Below are 13541 nucleotides of genomic sequence, written 5' to 3' on the forward strand. Positions count from 1 at the left end.
AGCCTTCTGGCATGTTTACAATTCGTACAGTAAAAATAAAAGTCCAATATTTTCTGTTTCATTATTGGATGCATTTACATCTATTTAGTGACACCTACAGGGCAAAATGAGTCAGTGTGCATTCTAAAAATAATTTAACTTAAAATAATATCTCACTGGAATTTTTAAAGTGCAGAAAAAATCAGCTACACTAAAAGCTACCCTGATTCACCCACTAATCTCTAGTCACTGGATTGCTAAAAGGCAGTTGTAGTACACGTTGCTGTGAAGTCACCAGCCGCCATATTGGTACTCCCTATTTAGACCGGTCAGCATGTAAACAATACATGCGCTACAGCATAGAAAAACTATGATTTTCTCATTTTCAGGTGGGCTTAAGACTTTTTAAAGATAAAGGCATCACTTTAACACACACTTGCCGTTTCATAGCAGCAGATTACTCTCATTTAAGGTAAAAAATAGGCACATCACATTGCATATTCAGTATGAAGTCTATAAATCATGAAATGTAACATTTTACAAATCCATCACAACAAAATTAGTTTGAAATGGAGCATAATGATGTAGTCAGATATTAGGAATATTAAACATGCACACAAACTGATGTGTACAAGCAATATACATGTATTGATTAGTTGTCATGGTAATTACATTACCAAGATGTCGGCACATGACTAGTTTTTTTTTGGCCTATCAGCAATCCAGTGAATAAATAGAGATCAGTGGTTATATTCCCCCAAATTAAAATGATTTCACAAAGGTTTTATCAAAACGCATTTTATTTAATAGCATCAATGCCCCAACATTTGAGACGCTCTGACCACTTATGCATTTTCACTGAAAAAAAAAAAAAATGAAGCCCATTAAACTAGAACTCATTTTCTAATTATCCTGTCACAATTACAAGATATAATGTATAACATTCAGAGCAAGAAAATGGTGTTTCCTGTAAATGAGCGACCTTTAAATGAGGATGACAAAATAAAAACAAGCAGAAAAGCACTGCTGTGTACTCCAGCTGCAAAAAAAGGAAATGTCACAAGCATCCGAGGACAAAAAGTTTAATTAAAATTGAAAAACACACATTGCTATACGATTCGTTTCCTCATTTACTGAGGGATTTTTTTAAGGGTTTAAAACAAGCAAAAAACAACTTACAATGAAAGAAAAAATAATAATAATAAGAGCTAAAGTCCATTTATGTAGCTATGAATTCATGGAGGGCTGGGTTGATTGTATTGAAGTTGAAGAATGTGTCGCTGTAGTCCTGCAGACGAACAGATACCAAAGGGGAATCAGGGGTGCAGCTGATTTGGCTGGATGATCAGTACAATGCGTCAGCGTTACTGCTTCGAGGCCTCTTGATTTTCTCTATGTTCTTTAGGATCATGTCGTGTAACGTTACCTGTAGAGGAAGCGGACGACAACATTTCTGTCAGGTTAAAGAAGCAGGAATCACATATTAATGGGTGCCAATATGACAAAAAACGTACGTATTGATTTCGGAGCTCTGACACTATGATCTTCAGACTGATGTACTCCTTCTCATCAATTTCTGTGACTGTGCGCCGATAGTCCTCCTGATTGAGAAAGAAGAAAAACATATTTGATAAGCACAAGTGTGTAAAATAATGCCTCTAGATCTGCCTATAATATTTCCATATATTCTTTTCTCATCCATTTTATACAGGGCTTTAATCTCTCATGCACCAAATCACCTGAAGAGCATGATACTGCCATCACTATGCTTCCCAATTAGAATGTAGAATCAAAAAAATACTTTTCGTTTACGCGATTAAAAATCAAATTAGCGTGATCTTATTTCCTGTACTTGTTCTCTTTCCTTTGAATCGACCGACAGTCTAACATATGATGAGGAAACAATAAAATGTTAATTCATTCAAAAGTTCTTTACTTACCACGTGAGGATATTTGGCTATTTTAGAAACCAGCTTTGCTCTTGTGATGTAATATCTAGAGATAAAGATAAAATACGACATTTGGATGTTGAAAACCCTCTGGATGGTTTTTCTAAGCAGCGTTTGGAAGCAATGCTGACCTCGATATCTGGTCGAGATAAGAGGCCGCCTCTCCTTCAACTGTTCTCAGTTCAGCAACCGTCTCCTCCTGGATGGAAACCCCAAAGTTGTTTCCATCCTCTATCCTGGGAATGAGGAGCTGAACCCACATTTTCACCTTCATATCGAGACAGATAAAAAAAAAAAAAAAATTAACAAAAACAGAAAAACATTGAGGAGGGGGGGCTAGTTAACATTTTCAGTTCAATCAAATCTGATTACATTTTTTTTTAGGAATAAGGTGTTTATTAAACATATCTATCTGAATAGGAAAGCAGGAATAAGTCAACATCAGGCCAAAACCTTGGCTGAAGTAGTGCTAGCACCACCTGCTGATTTTTTATGGGTAATGCAGAGAAAATCAGCTCCATGGTGTTGTTTCTGTTTATTCATAAATTACACTTTTATTACTACTATAAATGAAATACATTGTCCATAGGTTTATTTTTTTAATGTGTAACACATTTTTGTCAAAATCTAATTATTTCACTCTTCCTTTGAAGTTATGGAGTTAAGGCCAGACCACAGCACTTATATCCCATCTTTAACACCCAAACCCTAACTTTTTTCGGATATAATGGCTGCATGGTGGTGGGCTGGCCAGCCAGGCTGACATAAACAGAGCATTAGTCAATCTGCTAAGGCTCAATCCTCTAAGAGCAGATGTTATCTATTTGATTGCTTCTAAATTGTTTGACTCGTTATTCCTGACTAAAATCGGGCTGTACATGTTCCTTTCGTTTGCATGTAGGGTCCCTCGATGGGTCGCTAACGAGATCAAGTTATGGCTATAGGGTGGGGATGGGAATCGAAAACCAGTTCCTGTTCAGAACCGGTTCTGTGTGTTCCGATTCCAAGGCAAAGTTTGGCAGCTCGCTTAACGATTCGCTTATCGATTCCAGGAAGCACCAGAGCCTAGCTAGGCAGCACGACTTGCATCACATTTTTTACGCAATTTACGTAAGCAAGTAAGCAAGTATAATGTGACCAGGCGTAAGGCTAGAAAAGCAAAACAAAAAAATGGCATCCCATCGGGTAAAGCGATCGAAAGCTTGGCTTAATTTTAAGGAAGAGAAAGGTGGCAACAAGGAGCTTTGCAATCATCGCAAAGTGGCAATAACATCAGTGGGAGGAAATACATCCAACATGCAGAAACACCTGCGCACACAGCATGGCATACATTTGAACGAATGCCATGTTTTTGATGCTTTCGGACAGAAGCTAAAGTTACGATCAGCATGAAAGGCAACTCTGGTGGTAAGTAGCTAGTTTTATATCACTGGCTGTGCTTAATGTGGGTCCTAGTAAATCTTCTGCCATTTCTGGAAATAAACCAATTTCCTACCTTTCTTTGGGGATATAAAGGGAGTGTGCCTTCCTTGTTAATCCAGCCCTTCATTGCTAGCATGTTGAATCAGAACGACTGGTAGCTGGAATTCTTACATGATTCTAGCTATAGCAATGGATGTACCGAAACATGCTACCAAGTTGCTTCGCATTTCAGGGAGCGAGAGAAAGGTTTCACTCGTTTATTGAAATCAGGGGGAGATGAGTTTAACTCCTGAAATTGTGCAGTAATGCTTTTTCATTCAACGGTATCAATAAGAAATCGAATAGTTTCACAGAATCAATAAGAAAATCGGAATCGTGAAAATCTTATCAATTCCCAACCCCACTTTAGGGTATGTATAGAATTCTGCAAGCATAAACAAAGCAGTCAAGCTAAAAAAAAAATAGACTGTTGTACTTTGCTTTTCTCCTGAGCTCCTACCACGACTAAGAACACTGTTTATTGAAATGCTTCATTGATTTTGTTTGTCAAAATGTCTGCTTGACAAACCAGGTTTGTCACGCTATTCTTTCACTTAGTATTTTCCTCAAAGTGGAAGTATTTTATGTTGCGTCTCTCTTCCTGTCTGACTTGTGACACTCCAATCAGCAGGTGGGAACCACATAGACTCAGCAGCGGGAAATCACAGGCGGTCTGCATCGTTCAGTTCAAACTGATGTAATCTCTACAGACATCGTACGAACTGATCATCTTCATTCACCTTAAGGTTTTATTCCCCATATCACAGATATTAAAGATTAAAAAATAAAGGTGATCATTAATAATTTTACTCAGACTTGGGGTCCTTCAGCACCACTATTGATGAGAAATGCTAAATCAAACAGTTCGAATAAAACTGGCCAGAAGAATTTTCTCATCAAATGAAATAATGTTTACAGCTTCGAATATCCTTCCCAGAGCCGCTTTGCTGTACTGATAAAGGCTGGATATCAATTTCAGTATCATTATTCAATCCGCTGTTGATTCTTGAAATTTAGAACAGATTATTTAATGTATGACCTCAAACTTCTGGCATTATAAACATCGTTTTAGTTTTTATCTGATTTAAATGACTGTAGTATTTATATATGTATTGCAGCTTTTAGAATTGGCCGATACAAATATGGACCTAATACGATATTGGCATCAATCATATCAGCTTTTGTTACTTATTTTATACTTAATAATGATATAAAAGGCTCGATCCAGTAATATTACTAAAATCAGGGAAATAAAAGTCAGCAAAAGCTGTGAAAGTAACAGATTCATGTAAAATTAAACGAGTTTCAGAAATTTTTAACAGAAGCAGAGTTTCTATCAGAAAACCCTAACCCAGAAAATTTCAGATTTTAGATGCAAGTCGATAAAATACAATATTCCTTTTTTGGCTAATAGAGTAATATCCCTAATTTATCTCAAATGAATACAGTAATATTAGTTGATGGGGAAAGTGTACAAGACTGTGGTAAATGCACTTTTTTTATATGAATCAATATTTAGGATTTTATATATTAATTGATAAATCAATTTTTTAACAGAATGTTAAAAGTGACAATAATCAATTAGTTTTAGGGTCAACTGTGATTAGAGGGTTATTAATATAATCTAATCGAAAAGAAAAATAGATTATAGAGCTCATTTATAAAAAACATAGCTTAAAAAATGAAGTGACACTACAGTAATTTACCTGTAATCTAAAAAAAAAAAAGTTAACAAATTATGGTTTTTAATACCCATCGTCTCATTTTATTTACACATTGGAGAACAAATACCAAGGCAGAGGGGCGTTACAGACTTACTGTGTTGCATTTCTCTATGAGCGTCCTGATCTCTGGCTTGACCTTTTCAATGAGCTCAACAAGGTTCTCATTGCACTTCATCATCCCACCCGGCATGACGAAGACCTTAGTGCCGGTGACTGGAAGAGGAAACGGAAGAATCAGATGTTGAACATAAAGACCAGATGGATAAATGTTGACCCATTGATAAAGAACTGACCTTTGTCTTCTCCACTTCCATCTTCCAACTTTCTCTTCTTAGCATTTTGCTGTAACAGACAGAGCTGATTTAAAAACTGCTCGGAGTAAAAGTCGTCCTGAGGAACCGGAAGCTTGCGACTCACCCCTTCCAATCCGTCATGGAGGTTTGAAAGCAAGATGGGGTCCGGGACGGTGAGGTTGATCTCTGAGTGAATCTCTTTCAGATCAACAATGTTTATGCAGGGGTCCTAAAAAAAGTGTTTTATTAAACAGGATTATATTATTGTGAGCAAAAACCTGGTAGGAAACAGGATTACCATCATCTTTAAGGTGAAACATTAAAATAACCTAGCAGCAGGCTGAGATAAGACAAAGATTAGACTCGTAAGTTGTTACTAGGAGTGAGAGAAACATTCTGGAATAATCTGGAAAGGAGCCTTCATCTCACCTTGAGGAAGTGATCAAGTTCCAGTAACTTTTTGGGGAAAAAGGTTGCCACTAAATCCTCTGCCTGAAAAAATAGAAACAAATATTTTTTTAGGAGACTAATTTGAAAAGTGTATGAAGACCTTTTCCTTGTGAGAAATGTAATGCTTACTTCTGCTGTGATACGTTCCCTGAAAGCATCAACCTGCAAACAACAATAAAAATATTTGATTCAATTAGAACGAGAAGAAGTTTTCCCAGTTGAGATGTGTAATGTTTTATTTCTTTACCTGAAAACATTCCTTTATACTGGAATTGTGTATTTAAAGGCTAGTAATTGGGTTTATATTAAACAGCTCTTTAAGTTTTTATTGGAACAGATCATTTCTGTTCAAACTAAAAGAGCAAATTAATGGCCAAACTTCTTTATAGAGACTGTATTGTAATTATTATCATTTTATACAGAAAATGTGACATTTCTGAATAACTGCTGTACAACTAGCTTTTTCTTCAAAATGGCCAACATATGTCTGTTTTCTAACTTTGGGACAATTCTCCAAGGAAATGTTAATTACACAAATAAAAGAAAAAAAAAACCTGAAAAAATTAGTCTTACATTTGCCAACATTTTCCCAAGATGGCCTCTGATCAGGAGGCTAAAAAAATGAAAGATATTCCTGCTTTGGTCCAACATCAACAATTTGAGGATTTGGAATGAAATAAGATTTAAATAAAGACATAAACAAGGGTAAATTTATCCCCCCAAAAAATTCTCTAGGGCTATAAATACATATTTGGCGCATATTTTAATCTCTTCATGATGCAAAGTCATTTGAATGGAAACATTAGTGCTAAGGGCGAGAATCTACTAACTGCACAGGTAATAAACACAGGCACCTTTGGAATAATACTCATCACTGATGCAATGTCCTAAACACAGTTTACATTTTAACACAAATAAGCTTTTAATGGATTGCAGATTTGGTGGTTTAATATTTTTACTGTAGAGCTATAAGATGCAGACTTCTCTTCCTGTCTAAGTTTTAATATTGAATAATCCAAATGAAATAATTTAATTACAGCTGCAGCTAACGATTATTTTGCATATCGATTAATCTGTAGATTATTTTTTATGATGAATCAATCAATAATCGGATAGCCAAAGGTTCTTTAAGGAATGTTTTTTTTATGAAATTAAACCAGGTAAATGTTAAACTTTACCACTTGATAGAGCATGTTCACAGACGAAGACATTTATTTTCCTTAAATGCACAATATTTATATATTTTCATATAAAACCTGCTCTAAATGGGTCGCTCTTTCAGCTAAAGGCATATTTTACAATCTCTGCACTCCGGTTAATTAATCGCTAACTAGATTAGTTGATCATTTAAATTATCACGATTAATCCGACAAATTTTAACATCCTAAATTTAATACACAATTGGAAATTAGTTCTCCAAGACATTGAGATACTGTTACTTTTGGAATCGATCTTACAGAAATGATCTACTGTTATTTGGTGCAAAGTACATTTTTCTTTTTCCTCAGTTCTGCAGAATGATATAAACCACCAAGTAAATAAAGTTCATCAAGCATCTATTTTTTTTTTTTTATTCCCAAAACCTGAAGATGTTTTTAATATAAGCAAAGTATTTTATTGTTTATCTTTTAACTCTTCACTATTATGCTATTCTTATACATTTTTCTAAAGTCCATATTTGTGAGCATTTTCTTTCTATAATCTTTTTGCTGCTGTAAACACCAGAATCCCCCCATTGTGGAACAATCAAGGGATTTTCTATTCTATTTAAAGATTTCTAGCTTTGAAAAAACAGGTGGCTCTAAAAGTTGGAACCGATTGGAAGAAAGTTATTGTTTTAATACATGCATCTAAATAACACATCGGTTCAATTAAACTGATGAAAAACAGCCTTGGCACCTCTCTATTAAACAACCTAATTTATATATACATAGATTTATAAAACTAAAATATGTGTTACAAAAAGCTGATTTTTAGGAGTTTTCTTACTGAATTTAAATCACAGAATTACACTTAAATTTATTTAATGAAAAGAAATGTTCCGCTTCCCTTGCTATGTGTGCTGAATGAAAGAAGCATCAGTGTTATAATGTCGGTTCTGTGAAAACATCTGCAGTAAATAAAGTCAAAAGCCGGTATAACTATGACTCGTCCGATTAGCCAAACCGAGGCCTCCATGGCCGCATGTGCTCCCCGAGCTGCTTCTAACCCAGACAGAAGCCTTCTACCAAAAACCTACATCTCATTTCTCCGTAATACCACCATCAATGTAAACCGGCAATTCTTTGAACGGTTGATAAGAGCGGGCGGGAAACCGGCCGGTCAGTCACTGTTAACGGCTATCAGTCAAACACACATTACGAACCAAGCGCGGCTAGCAAGATGCTATCGAAGACTGTTAACACCTCGCGCCGTTGACTGAGCTCCTAATGGCCTCTGCTCTCACCTTGGTTTTAATTTCCCTGTCCACCTTGAGGAGTGAAGACATCTTCTGTGATCAAACAAGTGGATAAATATCTTCCCACTGGCATGAAATTCTCCTGCTAATCGTGTGGCTTGTCTCACTTTTCAGCCACACTCTTCGTCTCTTTTTCTTTGAGTTGTTTGGCGTATCACAAAGCCCCCTGGACGTGGAGTATCGCCCCCTGCTGTGATAAGTAGGAACGACAGCTTCTGTCATGCCTAAATTTTAGGGATAGAACAAAAAACTGAAGTTAATTAGATTTCTTCTCCGAAAACAAAAACAACCTTGAAATAAAGAAGAGGATTAGGGCCACTGAAAAAAATAAATTCAATTAAAATAAATAAATAAATAAATAAATAAATAAATATTGTTTCAGTTTTTACTTTTTTGTAGAATTCTGACTTTAATCTCAGAATTCTGACTTTAATCTAAGAATTCAGATTTTTCTCAGAATTCTGACTGAATTCTGACAACTAACAAATATGTTAGCATAAAACCGTAGCCATGACTAGAGACTAAACTAGCTCTCTTGTTTTAATCACCTTCTGCTAATTCATTAATGAAATAGCATCACCGGGGACCCCTCGGGCACTTTAAAAGTCGCCTAATTCCATAATTTTCCACCAATGTGTTACGGGGCCTCCCAAACAACTCACATCTTTGTTAGTGATGCTGAGTGCTCCCACATGTCTACCTTCATGGTGCCCTTTAGGATTGAAGATCTTAAAGGGCACTTAAGATCCAAAATTCTGACATTAAAGTAAGCATTCTGAAAAAAATAGTCAGAATTCTGAGAAAAATGTTAGAATTCTGAGATTAAAGTCAGAATTCTGAGATTAAAGTCAAAATTCTGATTTTTTTCCCCATATTAAACTGAAATAATATTTAACAATTAGTAAACTTTTTACATTTTTTCAGTGGCCCTAATCCTCTTCCAAATTAAAAAGTAGTGTGGAATGAAAAAAAGGGTTTGCCCTGCAGAACGTATTTAAAACATTGCATTGTTGCCAGAAAGTTGGATTTTTGTTTCATCTGACCAGAGCACCTTCTTCAAGTTTGCTCTACGTCTCTAAGGTGGCTTGTGGCAAACTTTAAACAAGACTTTTTATGGAAATGTCTTTCTTCCGTAAAGGCCAGATGCGTGCAGCATATGACCGACTGTTCTCCTATGGATAGAGTCTCCCACGTCAGCTGTAGATCTCTGCACTTCATCCAGAGTGATCATGGGTCTCTTAGCTGCATCTCTGATCAGACTTCTCCTTGTTTGAGCTGAAAGTTTAGAGACACGGCTGAGTTTTCATAGATTTGAAGTGGTCTGATACTCCTTCCATTTCAATATTATCGCTTGCACGGTTCTCCTTGGGATGTTTAAACCTTTTGTATCCAAATCCAGCTTTAAAATTCTCCACAACAGTATCTCGGACCTGCCTGGTGTGTTCCTCGTTCTTCATGATGCTCGCTTTAAACAGACCTCTGAGAATATCACAGAGCGGGTCCATTTATACAGAGATTTGTTTACACACAGGTGGATTCTATTTATCATCGACTGTTCAACTTTTATAATTATGCCACCGACTTATTTATTCATATGTACTTTACAATGATGTTTATTTTTTGATTTTTTGCTTTTACCTTTTTATGATGAATTTACTACTTTGATTACTTAGATTTTTCTTAAATTTAAAGTGCATTACACATAAAATATATTATTACTATTATAATTATCATTTTTACTATTATCAGTCTTTTTTTTAGGTCAACATTGGAGCATTCAGAGACCCTCACTGAACTTCTGGAGATAGTTTTACTGAACTGAAGGTAAAGGGTCCGATTAAACTCTCCCAGTTTTTTATTAGTTAAAAATAGCTTGAAATATTCAATAAATTTCATTCCACTTCATGGTTGTGCACCATTTGTTCATTCTTATCAAAAAGATACAATTTTATATCTTTATGTTTGAAGTCTGAAATGTGACAAAAGGACGAAAAGTTAAAGGGGGCAAAATACTTTCGCAAGACCCTGTAAGTGCGTTTTTGGTGCATTGATAGGCCAAAGGCCAAGAATGTATGTAACTGTGGAGTCAGTGTTACAGGTCTCCTCAGTTTTTTTTTGTGTCACAGTATGGATTATGACTATAACTGAAGTGACACAACCTTTTTTCTGTGTTCTATAAAAAAAGGAATGATCATGCTTGCCAGGTGTATTGTGTTGTTAGGTTGTAACCAGAAAAAGGGAAAAATGAAGCAACTTCAGTTGGGCAGAGTAGCCGAGAAGGTGGCGAAGCATCCAGGTAACAGGATGAAATTTTGGTGGTGTAGATCAGATCATATTCAAAGAGAATTTCTGTAATGGATCATTTGAATTTCAATTGAACTTTTACTGAAACTTATTAAAAAGTGCCAAAATAATAATAATTGAATTTTGGTCAGTGGTGCAGTGGGTAGCACTGCTGCCTTGCAGCTGCCTTGGGTTCGATTCCCGGCTCGGGTTCTTTCTCCATAGCCTGGGTGCCATTCCGAACTTAGTCCCGCCCACAACGTTTGAGGTCTGGAAGTTCGGTCTGGCATTGCTCAATAGTAGCGCGAGTATGCTCGCACAATATCTGGCGGGCCAATCAAATTGTCAGGGCGGGCTTTATACGATGATGGACAGATGATCAACAGTAACGTAATCAACCACGTCACCAAAGCGCGCTTGGGTGACAACAACAATGGCTGCCGCTGGAGAGTTTGGGTGAGTAGATTCTGCTATTAGGTCTGTTCTAGAAGATATCGACAGCAAATTAATTTTAAAAGAGGAACAGAGAAACGCGATCAAGGCTCATCTTCTTATTCTAGATGTGCAACTGCACGATTTGATTCTTGTTAACAACTATGCCTCGCTTAACATACGTCACGCAGTCCGTTGCTCTTATTGGTTGTAGGTCTATCCAATTGAGTGCAGAGGCATTTTTTTTTCCTGGTTCGTTCGAAACACGCCCCATAATCACAGCTCTATGGAACAGCATCAGACTCATATTCTGACTAGAATTAAGTAGGGCTACGTCAGGCTACTTTCTCCATGGACTTTGCATGTTCTCCCTGAGCAAGCGTGGGTTCTCTCCAGGTACTCCGGCTTCCTCTCACAGTCCAAAAACATGACTGTTAGGTTAATTGGTTTCTCCAAATTCTCCTTAGGTTTGAATGTGTGTCTGAATGGTTGTTTGTCCTGTTTGTCTCCGTGTTGCCCTGCGATGGCCTGGCAAACTGTCCAGGGTGGACCCAGCGTCTCGCCCATTGACAGCTGGAGATAGCCACCAGCACTCCTCACGACCCCACTTGGGATTAAGCGTGTAAAGAAAATGGATGGATGGATGGTCTCACATTGGAGAGATTTACCTCTGCATTTAACCCATCCACTTGGGGAGCAGTCGGCTGCCATCGTTGGGCGCACGAGGAGCAATCAGGGGGTTAAGGGTTTTGCTCAGAGACCCAGAATGGCAGTTTGTGGGTCACTACCCACTTTTGATTTAGAAAATAGATATTTTAACTAGCTAAGGAAGGTCAGATGTGAATAGATGTGGTATTTATTTGTTTTATATAAGTAAAATGTATCCATATTAAACGTGTGTTTCAGTTTACTGCAAAGAAAGGGAAGCAAGATTAGACATTAGATCATCATGATCGGGGCAGAGTGAGAGGAAGCAGCAGCCTCATGGCATTAACACAATAAAAAAACACACCTATGTCAAAATGCAAAATACACAGGACTATGTGGTTATAACCTGAGGAATAATTACAGCTTGAGCTGAACCAACACTTAGGTGAAAGATTGGGGCATTGCTTAGGCATTCTTTATATGCATCATATACATAAAGCACCGAATTACAAGACATTACATCAGTTTTATACAAAGTCTGTCCACAGTCCACCTCTGGTGCAAAGCACCTCTTAAACTAAAACTCTTAACTCATCCCTGACTACTGATGTTTCTGCACCTGACTCTCAGAGGTACCAAAAAGTCACCAAAACTGATGCTACCATTGCATTTGAAAAATCACTTTGCATGTGGTCAAATTTTACATTTACATATACGGTACTTTAATCATGAATTTGCGCCGTTTGGTCATTAGAATATGATCTGCATATTGATGAATGCAAACACTAAAAATGGTTTGCATATGCTGTCTGCTGAAGAGCAAACGCAAATCCTTTTGCACTTCTTCTGGAGATCTGCTCCTCTTATGCAAACATGTTTGCACCTGTTTTAAAACTGAAGATTAGGCTCAAAAATGGCTGACCAAGGAAAAGCTGTGTGAAAAGAATGACCTGGTTTCCAGATATTTCCAGACATTATTCATCATATCATTATAAATGCATCCTTCCATGCAGAAAGAGCCCAGGTCGGGAATCAAACCCCAAACCTTCTTGCTACAAAGCTGCAGTGCTGCTCACTGCCCCACAGTTTAAGGGAAACTGATGCTTATGAAAATAATAGAATAATAATACATATTTCCGAAGAAACCTTCATCTTCATGTTTGTGACATCCTATAGATAATTTTTTTGGAGACAAAAAGGTAAAAGCTACAGCATGTTGTGCCCTGATTGAAGCATTCTGATGTGATTTACATGTGAAGTGCTTGTCAGCGAAGGGAAAATACTTGTGCAAAAACCAAAACAACACAAGTATTGGATCAATTGACAAAAATATTTAACCTTATTCTTTCTTCTCTCTCACATTATTTGAGAAAACAGGTTTCTGAAGAGAAAATCCAATTACTAAAACATGCACAGACTCAGAATCAGGAAAAAAATGTTAGCCAAATAAAGCACACAATCCCATATAAAGCTAAAAAAAATATATATATATCTTGTTAAAATCCACAAATTTACAGCGTGTCTAATTTTAAAGTGTGGTTCCAGCTGTAAAGGGTGAAATATCATTTAAAAAAATCCAAAAATAAATAGTTTTTCTCTTCTAGTTACTGATGCTAGTATTCAAAAATCAATTAGTGCATCCTATTACTAATATTTTGTGGTCATTTTTATTTTACATGGGTGGCAAAGTTTTTGTTTTCACACCCTTTATTTATTTATTTTTGGCAAACATTTCAAAATTAAACTACCGTATGTAGGAAAATAGATACATTCTGTGAAATTTCAGGCTTAACATAGACAGGCGTGCTTCTAAATGGCTTGGTCAGTTGTTTATTCACTAATTTTACTTTGACTGTGGTACAAT

General features: G+C 36.6%; 1 protein-coding gene across 1 annotated transcript; it reads right to left on the reverse strand.

The window, feature by feature from the left end:
* Positions 1-768: 768 nt before the first annotated feature.
* psme3 (proteasome activator subunit 3) lies at positions 769-8465 on the reverse strand. Its single transcript, XM_015387452.1, has 10 exons — positions 8303-8465; positions 5986-6018; positions 5836-5898; positions 5531-5635; positions 5407-5455; positions 5208-5326; positions 2060-2196; positions 1920-1974; positions 1494-1580; positions 769-1405 (listed from the first exon to the last, which is right to left on the reverse strand). The coding sequence occupies exons 1-10, from the start codon at positions 8342-8344 to the stop codon at positions 1325-1327; spliced, it is 771 nt and encodes a 256-aa protein (XP_015242938.1). The 5' UTR covers positions 8345-8465; the 3' UTR covers positions 769-1324.
* Between the last annotated feature and the right edge of the window lie 5076 nt (positions 8466-13541).

The sequence above is a fragment of the Cyprinodon variegatus genome, unplaced genomic scaffold (genome assembly GCF_000732505.1).
Source record: "Cyprinodon variegatus isolate N-32 unplaced genomic scaffold, C_variegatus-1.0 Scaffold18, whole genome shotgun sequence".
Classification (NCBI taxonomy): domain Eukaryota; kingdom Metazoa; phylum Chordata; class Actinopteri; order Cyprinodontiformes; family Cyprinodontidae; genus Cyprinodon; species Cyprinodon variegatus.